General features: G+C 25.6%; 1 protein-coding gene across 1 annotated transcript; it reads right to left on the bottom strand.

Moving 5' to 3' along the window:
- Nucleotides 1-248: 248 nt before the first annotated feature.
- Nucleotides 249-10,800, bottom strand: LOC114130103 (trifunctional enzyme subunit alpha, mitochondrial). Its single transcript, XM_027994995.2, has 12 exons — nucleotides 10,557-10,800; nucleotides 7,361-7,452; nucleotides 7,018-7,290; nucleotides 6,590-6,840; nucleotides 6,300-6,510; nucleotides 6,042-6,217; nucleotides 5,702-5,872; nucleotides 3,176-3,398; nucleotides 2,604-2,813; nucleotides 2,331-2,526; nucleotides 1,407-1,609; nucleotides 249-702 (listed from the first exon to the last, which is right to left on the bottom strand). Exons 1-12 carry the CDS (start codon nucleotides 10,627-10,629, stop codon nucleotides 499-501), a joined length of 2,283 nt encoding a protein of 760 aa, XP_027850796.2. The 5' UTR covers nucleotides 10,630-10,800; the 3' UTR covers nucleotides 249-498.
- Between the last annotated feature and the right edge of the window lie 8,769 nt (nucleotides 10,801-19,569).

Raw genomic sequence — 19,569 nt, 5'->3', positions numbered from 1 at the left:
GTATGTTATGATATAAAGATAGAATAAATCAGTCAATACAACGTCATTTAATTATTTATAGGGATAATACAATTTCTACTATTATCAATAAATTGAATAATTAATAATTTTGAACTTTAAACTTCGATTCTAAAAAACAATTATCACTAAAATTTATTTATATTTATATAAATAAATTAAAGATAGAATTTACTTGCAAATTTTTGCTATCTTTATAACAGGTGTAACAAAATAAAAATATAATGATATATTTTTGAAAAAATATATTTTTTATAGGCATTCAAACAAAATTTTTAATTGATATAATTATAAATATATAATAATAACTGAGATTTTTTAACACTTGAAACAACCAACAATTTAAAAAAATAACGAGCATATGAGTACACATGTAATCCCTAATCTCTTAATATATTTATTATTAAGCTTTTAAGTATAAATTTAGAAAATCAAATTCACTTTTGAATTCTTAAGAAGTAATATACAATTGTTCTTCACTTATGATGGATAAAACTTTTTTGATTTATCCTTAGCATGATCTAACAATAATTGACAAGGTTTAAATGGTAGACCGTAATCGTTTTGGAATGTTTGCATTTTTGACACAAGTTTATCGGCACCATACCAATCAACCCATCTGAATGGACCACCTGAAAACGGAGGGAATCCAAGACCAAACACAGCTCCAATATCACCTTCAGTCTGAAATATTTAATTGCAACAAAAATAATTACAACATATTTATTTTTTAAATTTTACAATAATCTTATACTTCTAAAATACCTAATCAGTTGTAAATAAAAAAAGTTATTATTGTATATTAATTAAATTAAAAAAAAAAAAAAAACAATTAATTCATGCAGGTGTTATAAGAACTGGAGAACTTTTAAAAATATGTTTGTTTTAAAATGGTGTAACCATATGAGCTCACAAAATTTTATTATTTTTCATAAAAGAAAATATTTAAAACATATTTTAATACTTAATACCTTAATAAATGCAATCTAATTATTTATAATTATAGAAAAACATAAAATATGAATGTAAAGGAGTTATTTATTGCTAGTTTAAAAAATGAATACCATTAACTAGATCCTGATAATATGCATTGCTTATTGAGTATTATTATTATATTTATATTTAAAATTGTTAATAAACATAATTTGATCCCACTGTAATACTATACTTTTTTAATCAAGAAATAGGAAAATTATTTATTTATAAACTCATAAGAACTTTGAAAGTACAAAATAACTAGATAATAAGTATAGTTAAGTATTAATTAATAATAATTAATACTTTTATACTTAACAATGCATTCTGTAATAAAAAGTCAATGAAGGTTTATACCAGTTCAAAAAATTATAATACAATAATATTATAAACTAAGTCTAAGTTACACATACCGGACTATTAAGAATTGATTCTTCCAAACATAAAACTGCCTCATTTACAAATCTGGAAACCATACGTAGTTGTTGATTTTCAACAGATTGTTCTCCTAGAGGTTGAAGCTTGAATTTTTCCAATAAACTGATAGCTTCAGTATTTTCTGGTCTACTTTTGGTACCAGCTTGGTACACAAAGTAACCTTTACCAGATTTTCTTCCTAAAATTATGAAATCAAGTAAAAATATATAGTTTGCAAAATATTTTGACATACATCTTTTATTTTTTTTATAATTAACATGTTTATAGTTAGGTCAAATTCTGAGTAGAATAAATTATGTGTGAATTATGTTGGTTATAATTATTACCATGTCAAGATCATGAATATGTGTAAATTTTTTTTTTTTTTAAGTGTTTATTTTAATACCCTGAGCTTGGCAAGTAAGTTAACAGTCTTCAAATTTTGTTACTCTGATTTATAAAAATTATTAGTTGTTTATTAACATACATATCTTATGAATAAGTTTTGATGATGTTGAGTATTCAACTGTGATTTATCTTTAAATAATTAGTTGTTTTATTATAATTCAAAAAATATTAATCAAAGAAATAGTTTAAGATACTTGAACCAATTTTAAGCTCTTTATTGTTTTTTTATTAATAACGATAATCACAGATTTTATGCTTGGTAAAAAGCTAGGTTTAAAATAAGGTTCACTTTAAATATATATCAAATACAAATGAACAATTTTACTTTGGAGTAGATATTTTGATTAAATTTTTCGAAATCATATAATATATTTGAAAATGTTGTTGCAGTTAAAGTTTAGATATATGCATGTGTATAAAACACAGTCAAAATTTACTAAAAATTCACCTGTATTAAAAAAGTAAAAATATGCTTGGTAAAAACATTTTATAACTTCAGCAAAATTTCTTACCTAAGAAGCCACTATCTACCATGCTTTTTAAGACATTGAGATCACCACCACTGAATCGTTCACCAAAAACCTTTGCTAAATCAGTTGCAATATGATAACCAACATCAATACCAACTTCATCAGACAATGTTGCAGCACCAACTGGGAATCCAAAACTTTTAGTAATTTTATCTAATTGTTTTGGATTTACACCTTCCTAAAATTAAATTTTTCTTTATTTTATGAAATTAAAGACCAATTATAATTTATAATTATTGATTTAAAGAATCATACCTGCAATAATCGCATTGCTTCAGATAACATAGTACTTAAAATACGTGTGGTATAGAATCCTGGGCCGTCTTTTACAACAATTACAATTTTTCCCTGTTTTAAACCTAAGGATACAGCAGCAGCAGCAGTTTCTTTTGAAGTCTTATCAGTTGTTATTATTTCTAAAAGTTGCATTTTATCAACGGGAGAAAAGTAATGCATTCCAATAACCTAAAAAATAATACTATATACTTAATATTGGTAAAAAATTATTTTACATAATATACATACAGAAGAATATACATTATTATATTTGTTTAGTACATAATATTACGGTTTATATACATTATTAGGACTACCCAGTCATAAAAAATAATAGATATTTGTAGAACTTTTATTGTAATTAATTATTAATAAATATGATATGTCATTTAAAAATAATTTTGTTATTGTTCAGCTAAACTAAGTTTTCTTTATTTTTACATTTTACTAATACTATATATTATGTAATACAACCATATTTAACTAAGAAATTATGTTTTAACTAAAATAAAAAATAAACAGATTTATATTTAAATTTAATAAAAGCTTACATTTTCAGGACGACTACTACCCTCTGATATTTTCCCAATTGGTATAGCACTTGTATTAGTTGCAATAATACAGTGTTTTGGTACAACTTGTTCAAGTTCTTTAATAACTTGATGTTTTATCTTTATATTTTCAAATACTGCTTCAATGACAATATCAGCTTTTGAAAAAGATTCATATGATAATGTACTGGTCAAATCTGATACATATCTGTCCTTTTCTATCCTGTAGTAAATAATATAATAAAATATGTAAAATTTAAAACAATACAAAATGTATTTAAAAAATATAAATATGAAGAAAAGTACTCGTGTTATAGCTATTAACTTAAAAGTAAGTCCAATTTAGATATTTTATATTTATTTTTAAGATTTTTAATATTTTAAGCTCTGAATCAAAATATATAAAATATACGTAATTAGTTTTATAACTTATTAACGCTAATAATTAAGAATATGATCAATAATGTAAGTTCAATGATACTATAATACATTGGACATAAAGAAAAATAACTTAATAGGAAACTGTATCTGTATATGTTGTAACGGTTAACATAACAAAACTTGCAGGCTGCTATTCTAAAGATGATATTGTATTTGTCATTCTCTTAAAGGACATCATAACACTAAATTTTTTTTTTTAAATTTTAAGTTAGTTGGTGTATTATTGTAGTCAACACAATTAAAATAAGATTTTTGGTAAAAATCCGAAGTTAAAAAAATGATTATTCAACGAGATAATAAGAGTTGATGAATAGCCACAACGTGATGTCATAGAGCCGATAACTAAGCAGTTGCCTATGTTTTACATGTACAAGTAGTTTGATTTACATGATGATTTTAATAACTTAAAATAGTGAATAAGAATTTTTTTTTTTAAATACTAAGTATATTTAAGTGCTTAAGATGATGATGTAATTTAAAATTGAATATAATATTTTGTTGTTGCATACATATTATAAATTATAATTTTGTAAAATGAATGAATTCACGACCTGCATTGTATAACACACAAACCAAATTTTACAATATTAGTTCTATCTACTATGAAAAAACTAGAAAGTATATCAAAATTATAATCACACCAGTGTCATAAACACAAAAAACCCTTATGATTACATTAAAAAAGAATTAAATTGAACAACTGAAATTGTAGTGTTAATCTAAACACTTATTTTATTTATTTATTTATGAAGAGGAAAATTCACAATAAATAATAATAACGCCCTTAGGGCAAAGAGTACAGAATAATATAAATAATAAATGTAAATAATAATCTCAATTAAGTAAATAATATATTGAAATATAATCGAAACAACATATGATTACAATAAGTAGAAAATTATAACTGATTACTTAGAACATTTTTTAGCTTGCTTGATGAATCAAAAAAAAAGTCAATATTTTTATTGGAGTTACCATTTATTAAAATTCTATTCATGGAAGCATAGTGACTATAGTTTTGTTTTTTTGGTTGTACATAAAAGGTATTAGAGAGTGGAGGGAGTGGGTTGGTACATTTAAAGGAATTTTTCTAAAAGCTCGTGACAAATAATTATGTTATTTAACATTTTATAAAGGAAAAAATTATCATTGTTGAACTGCCTATCTGCTAGGGATTGAAGATTAAATTGTTTAGCTAAATTAGTTGATGGGGTATTTATTTTTCCAAGCTTGAAACGCATCATATTAAGAAAGCGTTTCTGTATCATCTCGATTTTAGTAACAAGTTCAGATTGATAAGGATTTCATATAATTGAATCATATTCAAATAATGAACGAATTATTAAACAATATAAAGTTTTAAAACAATTTGGATTATTAAATTCACTACAGTTTTGTTTTATAAAGCCAAACATACGTGTTGTTTTATTGCACATGAGTGTAATATGTTCATTAAATGTTAAAGTCACTAGATAAAATGAGACCAAGATCTTTTATATGTGTTTTGATATTCAGCCTAGCAGTTCCAATAAAATAATTAAAAGTTATAGGTTTTTTACGTTTAGGGAAAGTTATTTGAAATCATTTTGCAAAATTAATGCATAATGAATTACTTTGACACCAATTATCAAATTGTATTAAATCATTTTGTAATTTATCACAATCGTCAATAGAATTAATCGATAAATATAATTTTAAGTCATCTGAAAATAACAGAAATTTACAATTGGAGAATACGTACTGAAGATCATTAATAAATATGTTGAATAAGATGGGGGATAAATGACTGCCCTGGTATACTCCTGAGGTGACATTAATGATGTCAGATATGTAATAATTGTTTTTTTAACTTGTTGTTTTCCTACACATAAAACATACGCCGCTGTTCCGACTTCAGCTCTATGATGTCACATGCATATTTTCAAACGCCTATATCTCATTGAATAATTAGTGTTTAAATGTGAGACCTACATCATATTTCTTAGATAATGGCATACTCTAAACCTAAGCAAACTAATTTTTAGTGTTGTGATGTTCTTTAATACTATAGTTTACTTAAAAATATAAAACCATAAAAGTACTTACGCAGTTAATTTCTTGCGTTTAACTGCACCAGTCAGACCTTTTTCAATTTGTGCAATACCTTTAGCAAGACCTTCTTTGTTTGTATCTTTAAGTATTACTTGTAAACCTTTATCGACAGTCACATGAGCTATTCCAGCACCCATTAAACCAGCACCAAGAACACCAACAGTTCTATAAAATAAATAAATGTTGATTAAACAACTTTATACAGGAAAAAATCTGACAATAAGCATTAAATATAGTAACGAATGCATTTAAATCTATTAAAATACATTAATTTTTAATTGATAATAAGGCTTTTTCTTATTTTTACTTATAATTTAGAAACAAATTTACTTACTTTAAAGCAACTTTAGGCTCTCCAAATTTGTTCTTCTTGCATTCAGTCTGTCCTTGAAATAATCCAATTAAACCTTTGCTTTGTGGTGTCATGGCTAATTCAGCAAAACCATTACTCTCTGCAGCATACCCTTTTGTACTACCTTGAGCAATTCCAGTTTTTATGACTTCGATTATCTAAAATAATATTTATTTTAATACTAACTTTTTCACATATTTAATAAAATTTATCTGGTTTTTTAAGAAAAAATAAAATTACTTTTAAGGGAGCAGGATATAGACCTCCAGTCATTTTTAAAACCTTGCCCTTGGCACTATCAAAAAATTTTTCTCGTAGCCATTCTTGTTGTAATGCTAAATCAATTGCTTTATCAATTAAAGTCTTGTTCTTATTTCTTTTTGTTAATTTTTGCCCTGAAGCTAATTTTTTAGCTGCATCAACAGCAATTTCTTCCAAATACTCTAATGTTCTGTAATAAATGTATAATAGTTACTACTAACTAACAATTAAGTATATAAATTATTTAAAGTTGTAAATAAGGATCAAACCTTTCTGTTGGTGTGTTTAAGCCAGGCCCAAGAGGAGTTACTAGTTGATCTATCAAACCAACTTTTAAAGCTTTATCAGCTCTATATGATTTACCAGTTAAAGCCATATCTAATACAGTAGGCATAGCTACTAATTTTGGTAAACGTTGAGTACCACCACCACCTGGTAATAATCCTAACATAACTTCAGGCAGACCAAGAGCAGTACTTTTACTTTTCACAGCAATACGGTAATGACAAGCCATTGCAACCTAAAAAATAATTGATATAATATAACTGTATCTATTAAACATTAAAATAAATAAACACAGGGACAACTTAGACAACAATTATTGATTGAATATTTATAAATTATTTTTTTAACATTCAATATATTAACTTATAATTTAGTAACATTAACACTGGTTAGACACTTCTATAACTCTTACTTCAAGACCTCCTCCTAAACATGATCCCATAATAGCTGCTACAACTGGTTTTGTTGATCTTTCAACTTGATCCAGCATGCTTTGACCATCACGGGATATTTTATGTACTTCTTCAGCAGTACGACATGCTTTTAGCATAGATATGTCAGCACCAGCAATGAAACAGTTAGGTTTACCAGATATGATAACACTACCTTTGATTTTTGGATCTTGAGATGCTTTATTTAAATTACTTTGTAATTCATCCATTACATCGTGAGACAAAGAATTTACCTACAATTATATGTAATTAATTAGTCTTGTAAAGTTTTAACAAACAATTTTTATACATTTATAAACTTACTTTTGAGTTTGGAGTGTTTAAAGTTATAACTAAAATATCATCAATAACTTTTGATGAAGTATGTTTAACATCTTGACTCAATAATCTCCGACCTATAAAAAAAAAAAATCAATTTTTTAACAAATATTTCAATAAATTAAAATACAATAAAATATTTGATAATAATTATTAATAACAATATAATTTTTACTATTTATTTTGAATATTTTTAATGGATAATTGTTAGTTAATTTTTATGTTTAAAGAAAAGCAATACATTTACTGTACTTTTATATTAAGGAATATCATTTATTCATTAAGAAATGAAAGACTAAATTAACAATCAAAGAAATATGGTAAGATTATAAAATAATTACTAACTAAATAGAAAAGAAAAACATATAATGTAGTATAATACTAAATTAGAACAATTCTAATTATTGTTTATAAATTATTTATATATAATACAGTAGAGTGTTAAAATTAATAAGATTTTAATTGTAATTTTAAAATATTATTACATTTAGTCAATTATAAAAAAACAAATTTCATCATGTGTAAATTTCTATTGATTGTTACAACTTACAACAATAATAATTTTTTTAACATATTAACTAATGTTTAGTTTACAATAATAAAATAATATTAGTCATTGAGTTTTGATTTATTATGTGATTTATATTAAATGTTCATAATATTTATGTATCTATGGTCAAAATAAAATGGTTTATCCTTAGATAATCAAGAACATTGATAACTTATGTCTCTAGTCTCATACTAGTTTGAACAAACTTCTAGGAATTTATGCATTTAAATATTTTCACTAAATAATAAATTATCAAAATAATAAATTTGAACTTTATCAAACAGGATTGATAAATGTTATTAAAATAATCAAATATTTTCCTCACTTTTGGAAATATAATATATACCTAAACTATATACTTAATACATGGTTTTTGAAATTGTTATTGAATTTTTGTTTTTTTGTGCAACTTAAAAACAAATAATTGTAGATACTTGAAATGTTCACCAAATATAAAAATATAATTATCTTCTTTTATGCATCAAAACATTTTCAAAAAAATTTGATTCTTTTTGTGTTATTTAAAGACATTTTAAATTTTAATACAAGATACAGGCACATATAAGTAGTTCTTATACACATACAAATATTTAAAATACACTAAGTTCATCAAAATGATGAAAAAATGCAAATTATATAACAATGAAAAATTTATAAAATTTATGATTTGTAAAGCTAAAAATTAAAAATTGAATACAGTGGTCCATAATTAATTCATATTGAAACCAAAAATTATAAAAAAATAACTTTTTTAAAAAATATTATTCATGAAAACATAAAACTTTTATACATAGGTATTAGTATATTTTATAATATACCTACCTAAAAATATTTTATAATGCAATATTTTCGGTAAAAATTAATTTAGCTTACTGTAGGTATTACTTATAGTAAAATATATTTTACCTAATAGCAATATCAAAAAACATAACATAAAATATAAGTTAAAGACCGTTTCTACTAAGAATCATTTTTTTTTAGCTTATTTATGATGTTTCGTTAAATCTAAATTTAACATACCCATCACACTTATCTATACGACACCTATCGTACAACTGAATAGAGCCCACTTGCCCAGTTTTTTTTATTTTTAAGGTCATATTTTTTAATAGACTAATTCTGGGATGCACAAACAATCACTTAACATTTTAGAAATCAATAGTGATTTAATGATTTCTTAAACATGATTTAATAGATATGACTAATGAAGCATTAAATTAATCAATTTCTTATGCAACCTAGCATAAGATAAATTAATTTCTATTAAGTAACATTAAATTGATAAAAGTTAAGAAAAGTAAATTTAATTGAAAATGAATAAAAATGTATAATAATTAATTAAACAAAATATAATATTTTATTTGTTTAAAAATTATTTTACAATATTGCGTTTTTATTATTTAAGTATTTATGTAACTCTTTAAATACATTAATATCTAACTTAATAAACGAGTTAATAAATAAAATTATTGTACCCTTTGATGTTATATAGTTATTTTTATTGATAAATTTAAACTCTATAAATCTCTTAATTTTAAGCGAGTAAAATACTTTTAAAACTCCAGTAGAGGCAAATACTAGGTTTATTATGTTAATTATTTACCAAATATAACTATGTACAGAAAAGATAGAACCAACAAAATGTTAGCTTAATATAAGCTATATAAAATAAATAAAATATTAAAGCTGATTTTACTTTGATAAAATATTACTTATTAATAAACACATTTTTATTTATAATCATAATTTGAAATAGAATTATTATGAAACTAGTTTCAAGGACTTTTTAAAATACAACCAGGAAGTAAATACTATGATTGGATGATCATTTTTAGATGACCCATAAAAACTATTTTAGCTAATTAAAACTACCTAGTTGATTTCTAGAAGATCATAAAAACAAAGACATTTTTTATTTTATTTTTTTATAGATACTACATTAATAATTTTGACGTACAATAGTACACCTATTTACAGAAAACCTAAGAAGACCTAAAACTATAAGAAAATAGGTATAAAGATATATTAAGCTTAACGAGTGGCTTATAATAAGCATAAATATTATGGTAATTAAATTTCAAAAATTATATTATAAAATTTAATATTTCATATTATCATATCTCAAAAACTTTATCTTACTGTTTGTATAGTTGTTTTATTGTCTAACAATAAAGTAAAGTATTTAGAAATTTAAATTTACAAATAATAAAGATAGGTATGAAAAATATTTTGATGATTTATAGTCCCTAGAACTATTTTCCTTCTAAAAATCTACAAATCCAATTACATATTTTTTTACCGTTTAAATAAGATAATTGTGTATGCTTGGGGAAAAAACCATGTATTGAATACCATCGATCACTAAAGGAATATGAAACATTTATTATTAAATCTCTGAATTCATTCTGATGCATATCAAATACTTTGATGGATAGGTAGGTATGTGTAACGTTTATCTTTGTACAAAGGTAGGTGGGTTAATTTTGTTATGTTTAGAAATTGATTCACTCGATCCAATATCGACTGAAGACATTAGATAAAGAACAACAACAATAAAAACGACATCACAATAATATATAATATTAGGTATAGATTATTATTGTTATATTATAATATCCAGTTTGTAGATACCTGTTGTCAGGGCTCGCTTGACGTTGATCAGCGACATTTCGTTCGAAATACCCACAAGTCTGCACAGCGCCATTGTGTGTGAATGTGTGCGGGCGCGTTTAAGGATCAAATGGACCGCCAGACGGAAAGAAAGAAAAGCTGTCCCAAAAGATCTACAGCAATGTCATACGTGACAAATGAAACTGAAGAAAATCACGCACGCACGCACACAAGTCTTGTAATTCGGTAAGGCCAACAGCGTAATCGGTTATCACACTGCTGTAGTCCACATATGCGTGCCGTAGTTGATAATGATAACGTGAAGTTGTTTTCGCCGTGATAACACACGAACGTGCATGCCACTGAAGTCGCGGTGGGGCGAATGGTGATGACCGATGGCTATAATAATTGGCACTCGAACGTTCGGACGTCGGACTTTGGTCAGCGGTTGCAGTCGAAACCAGGAAATGATGGGTATTCTAATAACCGACAAAACAGTATAATAATAATATTATAATCGATAATATTGTCGTTGTCTTAACGTTACAAAGTCCGTCGTCGGCGTAACTATAATTTTTTCCATGGATAATAAATTGTACCTAAATAATATTATTATTATGACGTACCTACCCAATACCTATCCAACATTCCAACGACTAATAACAATAAGACAAATTAATAATATTATAGGTACCAATATTATTATAATGGCATTAAATTATTATGATAATCTTTTCGAAGATTTTTCTTAAAAAACAGAATGTTGAATAAAATTTCCTTCTAAAACCCAACTCAAATCGAATAGAACAAGCCTATTATAAAATGTGTTTGAAAAAATACACAACACATTATTATAATACATCCATTATTCGGTAATAGTTTTCGTGGTATCTCACAAGTTACACCATTACTCAGTACATACCTACCTATTGGCTACAGCCTATCAAATAATATTAAAAATTATTAATGTATAATATTATATAATGATATGCATTAAATCTATATTGACATTATATCCATTATTCAGTAGACAATCATCGCTGTAAAAGCGATAAACATTTGAGGAATGTCATAAAGAGTATAATATTATAGTAATCGCACGGCTAATAAATCGTTTGGCGTTAATTATTATATGATTCGTCGTTCTCTTTGCAGCTAGTCCTACGCATATTACCTACTATATTAATATTAGGTGAGTACACAATTTCATGTACACTACAATCGTTATTTTTGTACACACTTTTATTATTTAAATAATTCAAATACCTATATAATAATGATAATAATAATCTAGTTGACAGTCAATATGAAATAAATTATTACCTATGTTGGGAATAATTATTGTAAATCATTTATAGAACGCATGTTTATTTTGTACCAAAAATATATACAATTTTACGCATACATAGAGGTTACCTCAATTTTAAACAATTTTCTGCTTTGAAAACTTGGTACTATACCTTCAATTGTGTAGTTTTAGTTACTTTCCCAGTTGCCCGGTTGTCCCATAATAAAATGTTATTAGTAGGTACCTATTTTTTAATAGCTGCATTCTATTTTGCATTGTAGGTAACTCTTTGTCAAGTGGTAAGTGCGGCATTATTATTAGTTTTTAGGTTGTTTTGATTATACAAATTTACAATGACGCATGTTTTTTTTTTAAAATTGTGTATACAATAAGTAGTAAAATAAATACATCGATTTTCAACTTTGATTTCGGGTAAAAAATTGGATCTGGTATACAAAAGTCAAAATTAAGAAAAAACAAGAACTTTTAAACAAATCCAGTTTTTGACGAAATTATTTTTATTTTTTTGGGTGAAATTCGAAAACAAATAATTGTGATTAAAATTCCTTGAGATTTTCACTAAATTTTTGTATGATCATTTGTTAAAGTATGAAAAATAGTTTGACTCTTTTTGAGTTTCAGTTATTTATAAACATTTAAAATATTCAATCTTATTTTAGTTTATTTCTAAGTACCTAGTGGATAAAATTTTTTTTGCTAGATCAAAAAGTTTGAAAATTTATACAAGATCCCACACAAGTTGTAATTATAGATATTTACAATATATAGGTACATAGGAAAAATTTATTTTTATAAGCATTTTGAATATAAATTTTGATAAATTTCAATATAATCACAAAAAAATGCATATGGTAAAGGTATATAGGTAATGTTTTGTTAATAGTTTTAAATTTATTAATCATTTGTTCCATTCAGTAGTTTATTATACTCGTGCATATATATTATATATATAGAATGCCCTGCTAAGCAAAAGTTCCGAAAAAACCAAATTATTAGTTTTAAGAAAAATGCAGTTTTGTATTTTTTATTTTATTTTACCTTTATTATTAGTTGGTCTATTTTATTTAGTATAAAACATACCCACCTTCATAGTTTTTTTGACGAGGAATGCAATGGAATAATAATTTAAAAGTATAATTCGCTTATTATACGAATAAAAGTTACTTCAATGTTATTATTTAGAAATATAAACTATTATTCAATTAATATTGAAGATAGCAATTTGGAAACTATTAATATAATATATTGCCGTTATTTCAGAAAAAAAGTCGAAATGTTAAATAATAACGCCGAACATAGAAATGTTATACGAAAACGCCGTATATGTATAAAACTATTTGCGGCGTTTATGCTTAGTAAGTGTAAGGTACGGTGTTCTTACCTATTACTTCTAATTTTTTTTGTTAAATTGTTGGGGTTTTCAAATCTAAATAATTGATTTTATTGCCTATTTAATGTATTTTTAATGTAATATATAGGTATACATAATACATATACATAATTTTACTGTGAAATTTTCAATAAGATTTACCATTATTTATAAGAAAAAAAATTGTAGCACTTCTACTTTTATAAAATCAAAACTAACTTAATTAACTCGTCGATGTGTCCATATACCCTCTCAGAGACAAAAAACTTTTTATACGTAACACCATAAGAACGTTAAAAATATGTGTTCAAATAGATAGGACGCAAATACGCAATAGTTATTACCGGATTCTAGTCCGAGCTTTTATCACCATTTAAGTATAAATATACCTATGTATGGTGCAGCACAGTGTATACTTATACATAATAATATATTACACCTATGCCTATTCACTGCAGATGATGGTTGTTAAAGTTGTTATACGTTTACGCGGTGTATATAGGTACACCGTTTGAGCGCCGTGTGCAGATGATGAGTAATGTATTATACTCTTATTATCGTCGCAGACCGAACCAAAACGATTTTGGAACAGAGATACACTGTATATATATAATATCGTCTTGCCAAGAATATTGAAAATGGGAGTGTCGGCGACATATAAATACGCGTGTGCGCACTCCCCGGCGGCGGGTAGCGGAGATTTCAGAAGAGCGTATCATATAATTTATATGTATGTATATATGTATTTCGGAGACCCACGAGTCACAACATACTCTGTCCGAGTTCGCCGTGGCGGTAAGAAAATGATTACCCAGAGGGACAATTTCCGTTTACTGGACGCCAGGGGACATTGATGGGGCGTTTTCTAAAGTTTTTTTCGGTTTATATACGTTCTTTCTCGCATCCTGACAAATGTCCGAACGCATTATATACATAGGTATATATATATATGTATGTATCTGTGTGTGAGTTAAAGAGTAAAAACCCACTTTTGACTGCAAACACGCGCTGCACATTCATATAATAATCGATAAGTATATAATTTTGAGTTTCGAACGTGGGGAATATAGCGGTGTTTGCAATATGTATACTGTGTACTATATGTCTATATGATGTAGACGTAGTTTACAGTAAAAGCTCGAATCTATGTGTTTTACTATAATAAGTACTATATGAGTATTGATTACACTCAGTAAAAGCTGAAGTATAGGTACATCATTTTAGACTTATAATTTGTTTAGTAAATTGTATAGCATGTGCACATTTTTTAATACATAATATGATATTTATTATATTATTTTATTATAATCGTGAATCTTGATCATTGAAAAATAATGAATGTACATGTACAACTGCACAAGCATATCTGAATATGAACAAATATCAAATAAAACAATTATTTTTCTGATAAACAATGTCGTTATTGTAGAATATTATATTATAATATTGACTTACATTAGTTGATAGATTATTTGGAATACATGATTCAGCCGATTCAGGGATCGCCAACCAGTCGATCGTTATAAAAATTAATTTTAACATTACCGTGTCGATCGCATAATAAATTATTATAAATTATTACGAAGAAACAATAAATAATGTTATTATTCTTTGGAGCTTACACCTCTTTCTTTTTTTTTTTTGCTCATCAAACAATTTTTTCCTAAAGACCTAAATTCTTCTGGATGTCGATATCACCAGGAATTTCAAATTTCAAATGTATAGCTCACTCGTTTAAAAAGGTTGGCGACCCCTGATTTAATTAATAATACAACACATATTTTTGCATAAGATAGGTTGAAATAATTTTTAACAAAATCATTTATATTGTATAATTTTATTGCATACCTAATCATAATTGTACTCTGCACAATAATTTATCGGTATTACTCTATCGAATGCCTCTTGGCTTTTACCGTTTACTATTTATAAATAAATATAAAACTGCTACCAACAGTTATTAGGTTTTGAGTAAATATTATAGAATAATAATATGTATTGGTCCGAGGTATAAATAACTTAATAATTTAAAATCAATATAAATGTTTTGATGAAAGTTTATAAAGTGTATTGTAAATCATAATTTAATGGGAGAAAAGTTTCTAAACCCTACGAATAATATTTTTTGAATATTACAATTTACAATATAATAAGCAGATTCATTTATTTCCTAATTTGAACAAAATCGGAACATAAAAATAATTGAGCATTATGAACTTTAAAATTATTGATCTCTTTAAGTCGCCATAAGATCAATTTATGAGAAATCTTATGTTATATTTTTAAGCTTTAGAATTTAGATATTAAAATTGAATTTCTTGTATAAATAACACTGATTCCCGTGTATATATTATAAAATACTTTTATTATTTTTGTTAATATAAACCTACGCTTATATTGTTTATAGTTTCTGCATGTAATACGTCGTTTTAATATACACACACATAGGTTATATATTATATAGTCAATACTTAATAGTCATATATATATATATACTTTTATATAGATAAGTCAACAAGTATAATACGAGTACGTATATCATATATACACATACCTTAATAGTTAATACCACTACCCAATAAATATAAATATATTATTGGTAGTGGGTATTTTAATTTTTATGTATACTACACCTACTAGTATAGAACTTTAATACTTCGTTTGAACTGAATATGAGTTAATAGCTGTAAATCGTGTCATGAAAATTTATAGTTTAGTAACGCTGTGTGTGTGCCTTTTTACGTGTCAATTGTCAATATTATAAGTATAATATAATATAATATAATATAATAATATATATATGATATATATGTGTTGCTGTATGAGTATATATGTGAGTATGTATGGTTTGATTTTATACTAAATCGAGACTAATAACAGTAATAACCAAACCTAAGTGCATTTGAAAATGACACAACGGGGAATTCGAAGAAAAGTAATTTTGGATAACTAATGGGTCCAAATAATGTCGTTAATTCATTGTGTGTTATATATCGTTACGTTGCAGCGAGAGGCGTGGTCGGTACATCCTCTCCCGAATGGCCAAAAGCCATTAAACTTTAACGCTTCAAAACCAACAATGAGTTTTGCAGTTTCAAAAGAACGTACAGGCGTACATTTATATGGATAAATATGCGTTTCGGATATTTCAAAAAATATTCAACTACATAATATTATTATTATACACAAAATAATATACATTATTTTATGTTACATACAATTATTGTAATAATAAATGTACATTTTCGAGTTCCCGTACTACATAATATAGTATTTTTATTATTATTATTAGGGTTAGTTTAGATTGTTTGTGCTACTTATCTACTTATAAATACTTAAATATGTATGTACTTTTATGCTAAAAATAGCAACATTTTCACTAGCAACATGAAAATGTAGATTCATTAGATTATTTAATAATCTATATCAAAATAGTATTGTTTAATTTAAAAGTAGTCTAAATCAAGTAGTAACCTAAACCAATAAAAGAAAATGTTAAGTTTTATAAAGTTGTATTATTAATTATTATAGATTATACTAGGTATAACTAATTCCGTGCACTTCGTTACCCGTTAAAAATGCCAATTTTATAATATGATTCGAACTTTGATTAATTTGTTATTTAATATTCGGTTTAACGGTGTTCAAAACTTAGAAATTTTCAATGACCATTTTGAATATTAAAACAATTGTGCAAGCACCACTTTAAAATGCAAATTGTATAAAATGCTTTCTTATTGCACACTAAATCTGTGACACGAATGTACCGTGTAAATTGTAAGCCTTGATCTATCATTATATTCATTGTTTAGGTTTTACGTTTATCAGTCAGTGAGTTAGTCAGTTTATATTATGGTCATTCCGCTTGCGGCGTTGCTCGTGAGACTCTTATGATTATGCACCATATCATCAGGTAGGCAATACACCTGTGGTGGATTGTTGACCCCGCAAAATGTGTAGGTACGTAAGTTTATAATTTTTAACCCTTATGTTTCAAAGTAATTTAGTTATTTAGTTTTCTATTACGGTGGATAAGATACTATATATGTGCCATCTCGTGTGGTTTTTAAATAGTTGGTATAACAACCTGACTGACTTATTTAATTTATTTAAATTTTTTTTTACTGATTTTAACCCTTTAAAAGTTTAAACCAAAGTTTTGAAAATTGAGTGATGTGGTGACACTTAGGAAGGTATTAGGAACAATTCTGTGAAAAACAAATTGGAAAAAAATTAAATAGCGTCGTCACAAAATGGGTACATAAAAAAGGCCTGTTCTTTTATATAGGTATATAAGGATTTGAAATGTTGAGCAATGTATTTATTTGGAGAAAGTAAGTTTTTATACCTTATGGAAACCTATAATGTGAATAGGTATTTAAAATATATTATATTTATTAGTTTATTACGTTTACAATAAAAATTAATTGTTTTACGAGTAAAAACTTCAGAAATTCGATCGGAATTGTATGTGTATTATACACTACCAATAACTAATAGCTATAGGTATATGTATACATTTATTAGGTACCAAAAAATATTCATTTTTAAGTAAAATATATTTTAAATGAAAATCGGAAATTTAAGTTAGTTAGGTATTATGTATTTATGTTCAAATTATGAGTAAGAAAAGTATTGCAATTTGCGCCACATCACGCTGTGATGCTGTGTCGTTAATCGTTATAGGTACACTTATACCTACTGACTATTACTTATAACTTTATAAGTCAAGTATAATTTATACATGGACATCGTGTGTCACACACATTTGATGATCAGATGATCCGTTTCTTGAAATGTATATAAATTTCATATTTTTCACAAACGAGAACTTCATAAACTCAACTTCACAACTCATGTAATTACACAATATGGATAACCAAACTGACATGGAAATTTAGTATTATCTACAAAACTCGTAAAAGTTTTTAGAAATAGAAAGATATTTTAAATAAATCCAATCAATATTATTAATCTATTAAACTCAATCAAATTTTAAATAAAAACTATTTATTATAAAGGTAACTATATACCTGCAATCTACATATTATAGATTTTAAGAAATTATTAAGTAAATAAATATGAATGAATAAATAAAATTCAACGATTCAATACATTTTAATTTAAAATAATTTTACAGAAAAACAAAAATAATAAATTGTATTAAATACCTATATAATAATAATAATAATAATATTGAAAAACCATAAAACGCAATTTATTAAAGTGAAAAAATGTCAATTAGTAAAAGTTAAAATATTAAATAACAAATAGAAAACTTTATTATCTATTTGATCATGTAATAGTATTATGCAACAATGAATGCATTAAAAAATTATAATAAAAGTTCTCCGACACCAACAGTCCAAATTTATATAAAAAAAAACAATTAACAACAAGTGTTTAATTAATTTCTTAAAACTTAAAAGTTTTTTATTTTTTAATTGTACAGAGAAATTGAAATTCATAAAATTAAATTGAAATAGAAATTTTTTTTAAAAGTTATCCATAATCCATATTGCATAATTATGCGATATGACAAAAGTATATACAGTTCCAATTTGAGAAATGAATGAAAATTCTATTCATTTTATGCAACGGATATCAAAACGTCAAATTGATGCAAGATATGACATATGTATAATGTATACGTACACTCGCCTTAAAATTGGTAATTAAAATAAGTCATAACCTAACCTAACTAAAATGTTGTTTTTATACAATACTTAATCTTATATATATAATATTGTGTGACCAGTGACCACTCCCTAAATTCGAGTTCCTCTTACCTATATCACGTACTTACCTATGATTTGAAACACATTTGGAGTTAATACGGTAACGTTACAAATTATGGAATAAAAAATTGTATTCTTTACCTCCCCCAAATCCACCAACCATACTTATTTATATTATGTTTACAATTATTCTACGTTATACTGTTATTCCATAAAGGAATACACTTACCTGTATTCAGTATACGGCTATAAGTAGACCCAGGGCCGGATTTAAGCACAGGTTATATAGGCTGCAGCCTATTGGCACGCACCACACCAGGGCCCTCACCACATATCACACAATTAAATAAAAAAGCTCTGTCTAATTTTTTTTCATTTAAACGTTGTTAATTGTTATATTGTTATTAAAAATTCATTCTTTTTCAGTTTTCTAAAATTGGTGTTGCGTAATGAAAAATATTGTTAATTTTCAAGGCACATATACTACATGTATACTAAATATGTAATAATCGTTATAGTATTATGCCCTTCCTATTTTCTAAAAACCCTCTGGTAGGGCCCACATTACAATATTGAGCCTATGGGCCTATAAATCCTAAATCCGGCACTAAGTAGACC

The sequence above is a fragment of the Aphis gossypii genome, chromosome X (genome assembly GCF_020184175.1).
Source record: "Aphis gossypii isolate Hap1 chromosome X, ASM2018417v2, whole genome shotgun sequence".
NCBI lineage: Eukaryota > Metazoa > Arthropoda > Insecta > Hemiptera > Aphididae > Aphis > Aphis gossypii.
This window is presented reverse-complemented; position numbering and strand designations above follow the sequence as displayed.

Bases quoted from the DNA above. Each gene is read 5' to 3' on its own strand.
- LOC114130103 (XM_027994995.2), bottom strand. From the start codon at position 10,629: ATGGCGCTGTGCAGACTTGTGGGTATTTCGAACGAAATGTCGCTGATC. The intron at 6,841-7,017 runs GTAAGAGTTATA...ATTATTTTTTAG, and splicing joins GTTTAGGAGGAGGTCTTGAA to GTTGCAATGGCTTGTCATTA. The intron at 2,814-3,175 runs GTAAGCTTTTAT...ATTATTTTTTAG, and splicing joins GTAGTAGTCGTCCTGAAAAT to GTTATTGGAATGCATTACTT.